Source organism: Stenella coeruleoalba (assembly GCF_951394435.1).
Source record: "Stenella coeruleoalba genome assembly, chromosome: 7".
Classification (NCBI taxonomy): domain Eukaryota; kingdom Metazoa; phylum Chordata; class Mammalia; order Artiodactyla; family Delphinidae; genus Stenella; species Stenella coeruleoalba.
The window spans coordinates 88,782,585-88,795,443 of NC_137153.1; the positions used below are offsets into that span (position 1 = coordinate 88,782,585).

A 12,859-nucleotide genomic window follows, 5' to 3' on the forward strand; every position below is an offset into this window, starting at 1 on the left:
AGGATGATCCCACATGCCGCAGAGCGTCTAAGCCCGTGCACCACAACTACTGAGCCTGGGCTCTAGAACCCACGAGCCGCAACTACTGAGCCCGCACTCTAGAGCCCGCAAGCCACAACTAGTTAGCCCGCACACCTAGAGCCCGTGTTCCGCAACAAGAGAAGCCACCGCAATGAGATGCCCGCGCACTGCAACGAAGATTAGCCCCCACTCGCCGCAACTAGAGGAAGCCCGCGTGCAGCAATGAAGACCCAATGTAGCCAAAAATAAATTAATTTTTAAAAAGACCAAGTTTAACTGTAAAAAACAAAAACACATAATATTTACCTACTACAAGTAAAATTCTGTCTCTGAATTCTCTCTATTATTTCTTCATTGCTAAGACACAGTATTTTTTTTTTTCCTCACATCCTAATACTTTGGAGAACAGACTGTATCTTACGATCAGCAGTATATAATAATGTATCAAATTGTTTTACAATCAGTAGTATCCTAGAATTGAAAACATAGTAATTATTACTATATTTATGAATTAACAGCAAGATGTTGAAATCAATTCTACTATAAAAATATCTATTTGGTAAATAAGTACATTTTAAAATAAGAGAAAATTCAATCAGCACTGATAGTTTTTGTTGCTTTTTATTTGCATTTTAGAGCTGTACAAAATGTAATTGCACAGAAGCATTGTGGCCTTTTGGATATGCTAATAAATCAGCCAACACTTGTCTCATTGCAGATTACGAATGTTCACAGCAGCCGGGCTCTTGATGTTCAATTCCTGGATTCTGGCACTGTGACGTCTGTGAAAGTGTCCGAGCTCAGGGAAATTCCCCCTCGGTTTCTCCAAGAAATGATTGCAGTACCACCTCAGGTAGTATATGTTACAAGCCTAGGAGATTGGCTGAAAGGGATTTGGATGTGTTCATAATCACATTGTGAGATGCTCTCTCAGTTTTTGATGATGATTGAGTTTAACAAAATTGGAAATGATCCAAATGGTGGCTCACTTAGACAAGAAGACCAGTGAGACTTACAGAATATTGTTTGATAAATGTTTGTTTTCAAGCATGTTGAGTCATCAGGCTATATTGTCCAGTTAGAGGTTCCACTTTAATAATTAGATGCCAGTGCTGGCTTCTACACAGTTTCAGGATATTATATGTAAATATTTACTTCCAGAGTTCTTAATTTAATTAGGTAACCATTCTCTTCGGATATATGTTTATATTTAACCTTCTCCTCATAGATTTTAGTGAAAAGATTAACTTCAGTCTATCCTTCCTCTCTTGATAAAAATTCAAGATGATAAGAAGTTTGAATTATTTTGAATTAATTAAAATTATTAATAGCTATTTCCTACTTAGGGGAAGTAGAGTTTGTACAGAAATCCATCATGCTTTGAAAATAAAATTGTTCAACATTCTATAATTTCAAGGGGCCCCTTGACCTATATTTACCGGAAGATTTCTTATGTATCAAAACTCAGTGAATAAAAAGTACTTGACCATAATTAGCATGGCTTTTATAATTTCTCTCACTGCAGTCACTGTTGCCTTTCCTAAAATGACTATTACAGAGAAGCTGTTTAACTTGAGTTCAAGCCAATTTTCAGAATCACATTTTTTCTTATTGCTGCTCAGCATAATATTGAAAATTGTTAGACCTTTAAGTGCTTTCACTTGATAACACCTCTGGCCTCTGTACCCCTTGTTAGAACATCCATCTAGGGCCAGCCTTACCTAGAAAAGGTTTCCAGGGCTGGAGGAGATGGGTGATCTGTCCCACTGCTTCTGACTGTCTGAAAATTACACAGGTGTACTTTCTTGGTAAAAGCCACTCTAATTTTTTCTATTAATCTTATCTGGATTTTTTATTTGATAGATGCGAAGTTGGGGGAACCTTTAAAACAAGCTAGGGCAAGCCTCTGGCTAACAGCATCTCCCCAAGAGGTTCAGAGTAGCAAACTGATGGCCTGTTGGCCAAGGCTGACCCATGAATATTGGATCTGGGCCCTTGGCTCGTATAGTGTTTTAAAATGTGAATTAGTTGTCTGCTTCTAGCTTCTCTTGACCAACTAGAAAACATGACTCTATTGAGCAGTCCCCTTTATGGCACAGTGCTCTGTGGGAGCTTGGGAAGTGACGTTCTCCTCTGCAGGGCTTGTGCTCTCCAGTGCGCAGGCCCCAGCTGGCCTGCCTCACTCCCTCTTTGCCCACCTGGCACCTGCACTAGTAGAGTCTGCTCTCTTTGCTCTAAGTGACCTCCTCCCCACCCAGAAAGGTACCTCATGCAGGGGGCACAGTGGGAGACTTGGAGCCCCCAAGGATGAAGGGAGGGTGTACGACAGGGAGGTTGGGGCTCAGAGAGGAAAGAAGAAATCTAGGAATCCTGGAAGTAAGTTGCATCTCCTGCATAAAATTGCCTCCATCAATTCAAAGGCTCCCATGAGACTGGAGGGAGTCCCTGGGGTTACCTTTTCCTCCCTGATGTAGCCATTCTGCAGAAGCTTGTGCAGTGATGGTGGGAGGTAAAAAGCATCAGGGAAAATGAGGCTTTTAGGTGTCACTGGGTTTTAGTTTTTCTTTCCCTGCTTGATTCTCATTACAACCTCCTTCAAAAGGTAAGTACAAATGCCTGGGGTACTCAGCAAATGCTTCATTCAGCCGGAAGCCTCCACAGAGATTTTTACAACAGGAGTCAGATTTCATCCAAATGACATTTCATTTTTTTTTTAGTTGGGCATAAAGGGAAGACCTAGATATAAGTCCCAATCTTGTCTTCACGACTTTGTGATCTTACACAGGTTAGTATCTCTGAGTCTGTTTCACCGTCTGTAAAATGAGATCACAACACTGGCCTGCCATGCAGAAGTATTGTAGGGTGAGAAGTATGTGAAGTGCCTGGTATAACCCTGGTTCATGATAGGAGTAAAGACAATGGTAGTAATATAAATAGATCAGGAACATAGCAGATGCTCCAGCCCGAGAACTGTGATTGTCATTATTAGCTATTGCTGTTGCTTGCTCTCTACCTTGGCAACATTTGACTTGTAGGAAAATAATATTGACACTACTCATAAGTACCTATTTTAAGATGGCGTGTCCTCTTTTCCGTTGTGTTTTCTTTTCAGGCTATAAAGTGCTGTTTAGCAGATCTTCCACAGTCTATTGGCATGTGGACACCAGATGCTGTGCTTTGGCTAAGAGATTCTGTTTTGAATTGCTCAGACTGTAGCATTAAGGTTAGTTATCTTATTGGTCTTGATAAAAGGGGGCTGTCAGCCAGAAGGACTCACTTTTTTTTTCCCCACTTGTTTTTGTGAAAGAATTTTATCTTACTGTAAACTGATGCTTTTACTTCCGACACACTTTTATAGTCAGGAGGTTGGTTACATGTGTAGCTATAAGATATCTGATGGTTTAATTTTTATTTAAGAATTTATCCTATATCTCCAGTGTTACTTTTAAACCCTTTATATAATTTTTTGATTATTAATAAGGTAGCAGGTAGTTCTGTGCTCCTATTTTGCTCCATGATAAGGAGTTAAGTCTGCAACAGAGGACCATGTATCTCTTGATAAATGTTTCTAAAGACCATTTAAATAAGTCCGGTATTTCTTTCTTTTATCCCTAAAGTAAAATGGATTATAAACAAATATTTGCTTGTAATCTTGGTTTTTGTCTCTTCCTAAAACTTATTTAAACTGCTTTATTTCTTTCACTAGCGTGTTTCTTTTTCACACTCTTGCATCTTCATATCAAAAACACTGCTCATATTTCCAAGAATAGAAATGTAAGATAATATTTCTCTATTTTAACTGATGTAAATAGTGTTATCATTTTATATAAGTATTTAACAATGTTAGCACTGAAATGTCCTTGAGAAATATCTTCGTGAAGACCTCTCACTTATTCGAGCCCACACTGATTTTCCTGTCTTGATTCTCCTCTAGGGTTTGTCATGTGCAATCACACAGTTATATACCATTTTATATTCTTCAATTGCCACATGAGTTTTGTTTTCTCAGCTACATTTTCAGCTCCTAAAGCCAGGGTATTGGGTAGTCAATAAAAATCTTTTTAATGGTTGATTTTTGAAACGGTGTTTCTGTACCATAAATATCAAAATGAATTAGCAGTCAGTACTTCATTAGCCCTCCAAAGAATGAATTTAAATAGACTCCTCTTGCTAGGAGAAAAGCTTTTAAAGTAAATTACTTTAGAAGGATTGCCTTGCTGGTGTCTCCTTGTCTTCATGCCTGTGTTCCTGCCTTTCATTTCTAGCCCAATTTGGTAAAAGATAGATGCGGCTAGAAGTGTCTCATTTTTGTTATTCCTGAGATAAACCAGAGGAGCTGATGAGAAGAATTAACAGTCACCCAGCCCTTTGGGACACACAGTCCAGTTATCAACGTGTGGTGCTCCCATACAGACATTCACCCCTCTGACAGAAAGGTCTCCTGGGCGAAAGGTGCAAGGTGGTGACTATAATTTTGGCCTATTCAGTGGAGCTTTCTTCCTCTTTTTCTCCCAAGGTCCCTCTCCTCTCATGTAACTGGGGGAAAGGGAGAGGAGTGAGAGCAGATATTAGGACCAAACAAGGACTTTGGACCAAAGATCCCAAAGGGTATGGTGAAGGTCAAAGCTTTTTCTTTCCCTTCCCTGTCTGAGAGTACACCAGCATTAAGCAGAATTCTTACAGGACATTTTGCCGTTTTTATTATTTTTTATTGTTGAAGTTGGATGATGAGCACATGGGGGTTCATTGGGTTACTCTTTCTTGAGTGTTTTAACATGTCATTAATATAAAAAAATTAATCATGATATATAGAATCACTTCCTCTCAGTGATAATGACCTCTAGCCAGTCATAGATATTCTCAGTTTTTAGAGGTTAGTAAATTTTTCATTTCCACAAGCTTGCCACTGGTTTCTAGACTACTTGGACCTACGAGCTTATTCATTGCTACAGCTGTGCTAGATAATTCATCTGACCTCAAATAAAATGATTTTAGCAAGTTGGGTTCTTTGCAAAATGCTGTTTTATAATATTTAAAGTTAATATTATAACCATCTCAGAATTCAGCGTGAACTTGGATTTCTTTAAGTTGGTTTTGTGTGTTTTCCAAAGGTGACAAAAGTGGATGAAACCAGAGGGATGGCACATATTTATTTATTTACCCCCAAGAACTTCCCCGACCCTCACCGCAGTATCAATCGCCAGATCACAAACGCAGACTTGTGGAAGCATCAGAAGGATGTGTTTCTGAGTGCCATATCCAGCGGAGCTAGCTCCCCCAACAGCAAGAGTGCGAACACCTCCATTGTGGGCAACACTGGAGAGAATTTCAGAAAGAGCCTCTCGGATATCCTCAAAAAGTCGTTGGTAGACCATACTAGCTCTTTCTCCATGGAGGAGCTGCCACCTCCTGTCCACTTGTCCAAGCCAGGGGAACACATGGATGTGTATGTGCCAGTGGCCTGTCACCCGGGCTACTTTGTCGTCCAGCCGTGGCAAGAGATACATAAGCTGGAAGTTCTGATGGAAGAGATGATTCTTTATTACAGTGTGTCTGAGGAGCGCCATGTGGCAGTGGAGAAAGACCAAGTGTATGCTGCAAAAGTGGAAAATAAGTAGGTCCTTGGACAGACAGAGCCTTTTATTCTCCTCCTAAGAAAAACGTGTAGAATGATACCAAGAGTCCTTAATCCCTGCAGGGGGACTTGGAACTGCACAAATGGGAATTTTGAATGTGAAATGAGACCAATGAATTGTGCAATTTTCTAATATTTAAAATGATGCCATTTATCTAAAAATCTAATGACCCTAGTGCTGTTAAAAACCTCATTATATCTAAAGTGAATGTTTAAATATTTTTTCTACTTTCCTATGAGAAAAATATTTTTTTATTTAAGAAATAATGTCTTTTATTTAATGACTTTCTAAATTTTAAAAATAAAATGTTTAGGGGCTTCCCTGGTGGCGCGGTGGTTGGGGGTCCGCCTGCCGATGCAGGGGACGCGGGTTCGTGCCCTGGTCCGGGAGGATCCCACATGCCGCGGAGCGGCTGGGCCCGTGAGCCATGGCCGCTGAGCCTGCGCGTCTAGAGCCTGTGCTCCGCGACGGGAGAGGCCACAGCAGTGAGAGGCCCGCGTACCGCAAAAATAAATAAATAAATAAAATAAAATGTTTAGGGCTACCCTGGTGGCGCAGTAGTTTAGAGTCTGCCTGCCGATGCTGGGGATGTGGATTCGTGCCCCGGTCCGGGAAGATCCCACATGCCGCGGAGCTGCTAGGCCCGTGAGCCATGGCCACTGAGCCTGTGCGTCCGGAGCCTGTGCTCCGCGACGGGAGAGGCCACAACAGTGAGAGGCCCGCGTACCGCAAAAAAAAAAAAAAAAAAAAAAGTATAAGAAAACAAAGTCCATCAACCAACATAAACCCTTGTTAAAAGTTAAACTTTTTCACTTAACATAATTCTGTGAACACTTTTCCATGTGATGAGATTTCTTCATAAACATTTTAATGGCTAAATATTCCATCATATAGAGAAATCATAATTTACTTATCACTTTCTTTTGTAGGTTTTTTTCTCCCAGATTTTTCACTGTTACAAATAATGTTGAACTTAAATCTTTGTTTGGCTCTCTGATTATGTATTTATGAGATAGATTCCTAGAAGAGAAGTCACTTGTTTAAAGATTACAGGATTTTTGATATATGCAGTCAGTTTCTTTCTAGAGAGCTTGTGGCACCCTTTATAAGGTGCAACAGTGCCTATTTCACTGCTCTTTGGCCTTTGGACAGTGAGAATCATAATTCCTTACATTTGTTTTAGCACTTTCAGTCTGTTTTCTCACGTTTGCACATTTGGATCCACACTCTCCTCTCCTGAAGCCCCCAGGATGTGCTGGTTCCAACCCAAGGAAGCCCAAGTTCCTCAAGCTATACACTCACTCCGGGAAGCCCTGGACAATGGCACAAGCTCCCCGCTCCCCCTTCCCTTTGCCAGCTTTCTTAGGGGAAATGTGCCAGCTTATTTGACAATGCTGAACAAAAAGAACAATCTCTCCCCCTACCCTCCCTGTCCCAACACACAGACATACATACACACCCCCCAAAACTCAACTTGAAAGGTCAACTGCTTATTTTTTTTCTATAAAATGCTTTCATTCATTCTTTGTTTGTTTGTTTTGCGGTACGTGGGCCTCTCACTGCTGTGGCCTCTCCCTGCTGTGGCCTCTCCCGTTGCAGAGCACAGGCTCCGGACACGCAGGCTCAGCGGCCAAGGCTCACGGGCCCAGCCGCTCCGCGGCATGTGGGATCTTCCCAAACCGGGGCACGAACCCGTGTCCCCTGCATCGGCAGGCGGACTCTCAACCACTGCGCCACCAGGGAAGCCCCTCATTCATTCTTAAGATAGCAAGTACAGGCATTTATAAAATTTTGTTATTTTTATGGGAGGAAAAAAACTAATTTTCAACACTTAAAAGTGAAAAGTATAATAGCTCTCATTCTAAAAAGCATTCAACTTATATGTCATAAGCTTTTCATCTTTAAAAAATATTTTTACTATGTCATGTTATTTACAATCATAAGCATAAATGGGTTCCAATTTGCCTCATCAGAACTCTTTGTTATTGGATAGTTTAATCTCAGTTAAAGCCAAGCTAATGCTAACCCTTACCTGAGGAGCAGATTGATGATGATTAGTGGTGGGGAGGTGCCACTTGGAGGGAAGGATCATGTGAAGATCTCTGAACACCGGAGATCTGTAGTGTGGGACTTCAGACTCCACCCCTACTCCCCCATGGATTGAACAGTTCTGCCTCAGGACTCTGGGGCGTTAATCAGTTAATTTGTCCCAGATAATCAAGGGATGTCTTATATATGGGAACAGATTATCTGATATTTTTTGAAACTTTATGAACTGAATCAATGTAAAGTGTTCAGAGCTTCTGTCTTGCTTACAACCCAGGACTATTTACTAAACCTTGTTCCCAGCTCTGGTAAGTTAAGATTTAGGAATTTCAGGTACAGTTTTGATTTACAGTGATTTCCAAATCTATCCCAATTTAAGAATAACCTGGGCAGCCTATTAAAAATGCAGATTCCCCTTCCTCACCCCAGGCCTCCTGAGTCAGAATCTCTGGTAGTAGAACCCCAGAATCTGTGTTTTAAGTAAACTCTCCAGGTGATCCACATGTAGCCTTGCACTGAAATTGGTAATGTCGTCAAAACTGAAGCCTTTATTTAAGCTCTTAGTTTTGAAAGTTGAAAGCTAAATAGAAATGCAACACATAGGTTTCCTGATGGTTCTCTCCTCACAGCTCTGTACCTCTTATTTATAGACTAAAAGCACAGACCATCAATCATTTGCCTTGTACAGTTTAAAGACAGTGATATTGGTGGAAACCAAATGTTTTTATCTCCTTTTACACTTATATGAATTAGCAACCTGCACCATACTGACATTTCCACATATGGAAAGCTTTTTTTTTTAATAAGTTTATTTTATTTATTTTTGGCTGCACTGGGTGTTTGTTGCTGCACATGGTCTTTCTATAATTGCGGTGAGCGGGGGCTACTCTTCGTTGCAGTGAGCAGGCTTCTCACTGCAGTGGCTTCTCATGTTGCAGAGCACGGGCTCTAGGCACGCGGGCCTCAGTAGCTGTGGCACGAGGGCTCAATAGTTGTGGCTCGCGGGCTCTGGAGCACAGGCTCAGTAGTTGTGGCGCACGGGCTTAGTTGCTCCGCGGCACGTGGGATCTTCCTGGACCTGGGATCGAACCCGTGTCCCCTGCATTGGCAGGTGGATTCTGAACCACTACACCACCAGGGAAGTCCCGAAACCATTCTTATTAAAGATATAGAGCTCATTACCGAGTCCAGTGGCTTCTGCTAACTCAATCCTAGTTGACCTCCCTGTAACATGGAATGCTTTACACTACTTGTCTCTTGGTTTCTGCAGCATCACTCTTTTCAGGACCTCCTGCTGCCACCTACCTTCTATTCCTCAGTCTCCTTTTACTGGGTAACCTTCTTTTGCCTTAAATTTTTGTGTTTCCCAGGATTCTGTCCTCGCTTCACTTTTTTTCAAACATTCTCTACTGAAGCATTCTCATTCTCTCTCATAGCTTCATAAACTACCTTTATTTTGATGACCTTCCCCCCTACCAACTCTAATCTGTATCTGCTGCTTCAGCCATTCTCCTGAGCTCCAGACCTTTGGTCCAGATGCTACCTGGATAGCCCTAAAGTATCTTGCCTGGAAGTCCCTGAATTAATGCATTCTCCATACCTGGTCCCGCTTGCTTCTCTCTTTCCATCTTCCACACATGGACCTTGTCCCCATAGTATGGCCATTTCCTGTCTCCCCATCAAAGTGAAGGGATCTGCCAGCCTTGTCCTGATTGTGCTCTGTAGCACTGTTTCCTCCTGCTTAGTGGTGGTTTTCCTTTATTAGCTCCGTGAGGCCTGTAAAAGGGTATTGAGTGAACAAATTGCATCAAATGAGCCAGTGACAAAGCAGAGAATAGTAACCTTTGGAAAAGAAGAAGCAGTCTCTTTAAAAACTTCTACAACAGCATAGTTTTATATTTTAGTAAATAACATTTGTATTAATTTTCCTTTTTATCAAAAAATGTTGCCCTTAAAGCAGGTGTTGACTTTGTGCGTTTTTTTCTTCCTTTTTACTCCAATGCACATCTAGGTGGTACAGGGTGCTTTTAAAAGGAATCCTGACCAATGGACTGGTGTCCGTGTATGAGCTGGACTATGGCAAGCACGAATTAGTCAACATAAGAAAAGTGCAGCCCCTGGTGGACATGTTCCGAAAGCTGCCGTTTCAAGCAGTCACAGCTCAACTAGCAGGTAACTTCTGGGGAATTTGGACTCATGACACAATAGTAGTATATATTGTCGTTTTGTCCTGGGTACAGAATCATTGGCCTATTGATAATTTTTAATGATCTCTCAAGGTCATGCCCTTCCACTATATCTATTTCTGTTTTTCCATATTCCTTTCTGTCCCTGGTTTCATGTATGAGTATTTTTCTAAAACTGTAATCTTCATACAGGTACAGTATTGCATTCTGCTTTCACACTATTGCTTTTTGGGTGGTTGTTTGATGGTCCTGATAACAATTTTTAATAGCTGCAAAATATTCTGTTTAATCATTGTTTCCCTATTGTTGAACATTTAGGTTGTTTACACTTTTATTGTAGTATTGAGGAAAAAAACCCACAGCTACATATATTAGCCAAAACAAGCAAATGGAAACAATGAGACAAATAACCAACAGGAGAACATTGCGCGATTAAGATTTCATAATTTATTGCAGGAATTATAATGCATCTACGTAATGGACTTTCACAATTATAAAACATTCCTGGCTCGTAGAATATGACCATTTTCATGGCCAAATCAGTTTCCACTTGCATCGCAACTAACAACACACAAGTGTGTGATTTCACCACACTCACACCAGCCTGTTGACTGTCATAAAATCTGAGGAGCTGAGTTAATAGGTGTAGAGTGGTACTTCTTTATGATACTGTCTGATGAGATTTGTTTTATCTTCTGTGAAGGCAGTGCAGATATCTGTGTGCCCTCTACCAGTAGGTAGCATGGGTGCCTAGCTGAAACTCCACCCAGAGAGCTGTCGCCGTGAGCAGAGGGTGCGGAGGCCAAGAGGGCTGAGGGGTGCCGACACCTCCAGTTGTGTGGAGGTCCTGCTCTGCTGGGATAGGGCAAGTTATGACCACATGTGCAACCCTCATTCCTCACCCCCCGCTCACCCCATACACTTAGCAGTGGCAGAACTGACTTGATCTCAGAAATGAGAGAAATTATGTATATAAATTCTTCTTATTGACAGCGTTTATTGAAGATATATATATGTAGATAGATAGGTAGAAAGAGAGCGAGAGAGAGATTGCCTTATTTGAAGTATTTTCCAGTTTCTTTGTGTCTCCTACTAGAACTCAAAGGAAACTCCCATGGTAGACAGATATGAACCAAAAATGGCATCTTACACATGGCATGACTACCACTGATCTGCTTTGAACTCAAACTTCTAAATGGTTTCTTCAGAATTAATGGCTACATTTTTCATTTTCACTTTTTAACATTCAGGTTTTTCTAACAACACATTTTGTTAAACATGACAATCAAACGGCCCAGTGAAGGGATCTCCGTGAGGGAGGATCGCATGGCCCCATCATCCCCACCCCGGCTTCGTGGCCACAGTCACTGGTGTTCCCTGTGCAGGGGACTCTACAGCTGCTTCATTTCACTGAATTCGTGCCAGTGCTGGGAGGCTCAGGCTCTGTTACAGTCACCGAAGCAGCAGCTTACAGACAGTTCTAGGCTTCTCTCATGGGAAATTCTTAGTAATCAAAGAATTTAGCCCACTCACTACACCGAAAAGTCTTTTAAATTATATGTGGAACTCCCAGACCTTCATCACTATGGGGCATAATTTATATATCTAATCTAACATATGTGAACTTAATTTATGTTAGTTAATAATACTTCTTGAAAAATACATATTCTTGTCTCAGTTTTGTTTTAAAACCTAATTCAGAATTCTCTAACTTGAGCTCTCAAGTTTAAAAGTCATGGGGATTTAGAAATGCATGGGACTTAAAATTCATCTGGTCCAACCACTTTATTTTACAAGAAGTAAACTGAGGCCTGAGAAATCAACTGGTTTCCTCACGATCATACCATTTGATAGAGGAAGAGCTGGGAATAGTAACTGAGTCTCCAGACTTTCATTCCAGTGCTTTTACCATGGTGATGTATGTAATTTAAAATACTGTTGGGCTTCCCTGTTGGCGCAGTGGTTGAGAGTTCGCCTGCCGATGCAGGGGACACGGGTTCGTGCCCCGGTCCGGGAAGATCCCACATGCCGCGGAGCGACTGGGCCCGTGAGCCATGGCTGCTGAGCCTGCGCGTCCAGAGCCTGTGCTCCGCAACGGGAGAGGCCACAACAGTGAGAGGCCCCCGTACCACAAATAAAATAAAATACTGTTAAGTGTATTAATTCTTCTTCTTCTTCTTTTCTTTTTTTTACTATATCTGGTTCATCAGGGAAAAAAATCTGTAAATAAGAGAAATGTCACTGATATTGATATTTCATTCTCCATCAGTCTATATCTACATATACTTTACGGAAATGGGCAGTCATTATTATAACTTCATTTTATATCACAGGATTAAATCTCAAATGAAATTTGTGTCTGTAAGTGAAGGTTTACAGAAATAACCCCATTCAGAATAGAAAAACTGTAAGCAAGACTGTTGTAAGATTCTTCAGCATCTGTTTTTCAGTTAGGCAAGTCTAAGCTGGTGTGTTTAACTACTTTGGGACTATTTAAATAGTTTTCCATTATAACTGGTCAAAGAAAGGCTCATTTGACCCCTCATTGATCTGCAAACTCCCTTCCTCTTAGGAGTGAAGTGCAGCCAGTGGTCTGAGGAGGCTTCGATGGTGTTTCGAAATCACGTGGAGAAGAAACCTCTGGTGGCATTGGTGCAGACAGTTATAGAAAACACTAACCCTTGGGACCGGAAAGTAGTGGTCTATTTAGTGGACACGTCACTGCCAGACACAGATATCTGGATTCATGATTTTATGTCAGAGTATCTGGTAGAGCTTTCAAAAATCAATTAATCATTGCTTCTGAGACCCTGACAACTAATTCAGATTTTTTTTAGCAATAACAAAATGTAGTAGGCTTTAAAAAAAAAAAATCTTACCTCTGCTACATGGCTCTGACTGCTGTGCGGGATTGAAAAGAATATGTTTGTGTTTGATGAAAGATATTTAACAAGTTTTGTTTTAACAGAG

General features: G+C 41.1%; 1 protein-coding gene across 2 annotated transcripts in view; it reads left to right on the forward strand.

Annotated features, from left to right (window-relative positions):
• Positions 1-12,859, forward strand: part of TDRD7 (tudor domain containing 7) — an 88,601-nt gene extending 75,742 nt beyond the window's left edge. For both annotated transcript variants that reach the window (XM_079926414.1, XM_079926415.1), the window contains exons 13-17: positions 740-874; positions 3,134-3,244; positions 5,133-5,635; positions 9,715-9,875; positions 12,462-12,859. In XM_079926414.1, coding sequence (XP_079782540.1) covers positions 740-874; positions 3,134-3,244; positions 5,133-5,635; positions 9,715-9,875; positions 12,462-12,682 — 1,131 coding nt within the window. In that variant the 3' untranslated portion in view covers positions 12,683-12,859. The remainder of the gene's footprint in view (positions 1-739; positions 875-3,133; positions 3,245-5,132; positions 5,636-9,714; positions 9,876-12,461) is intronic.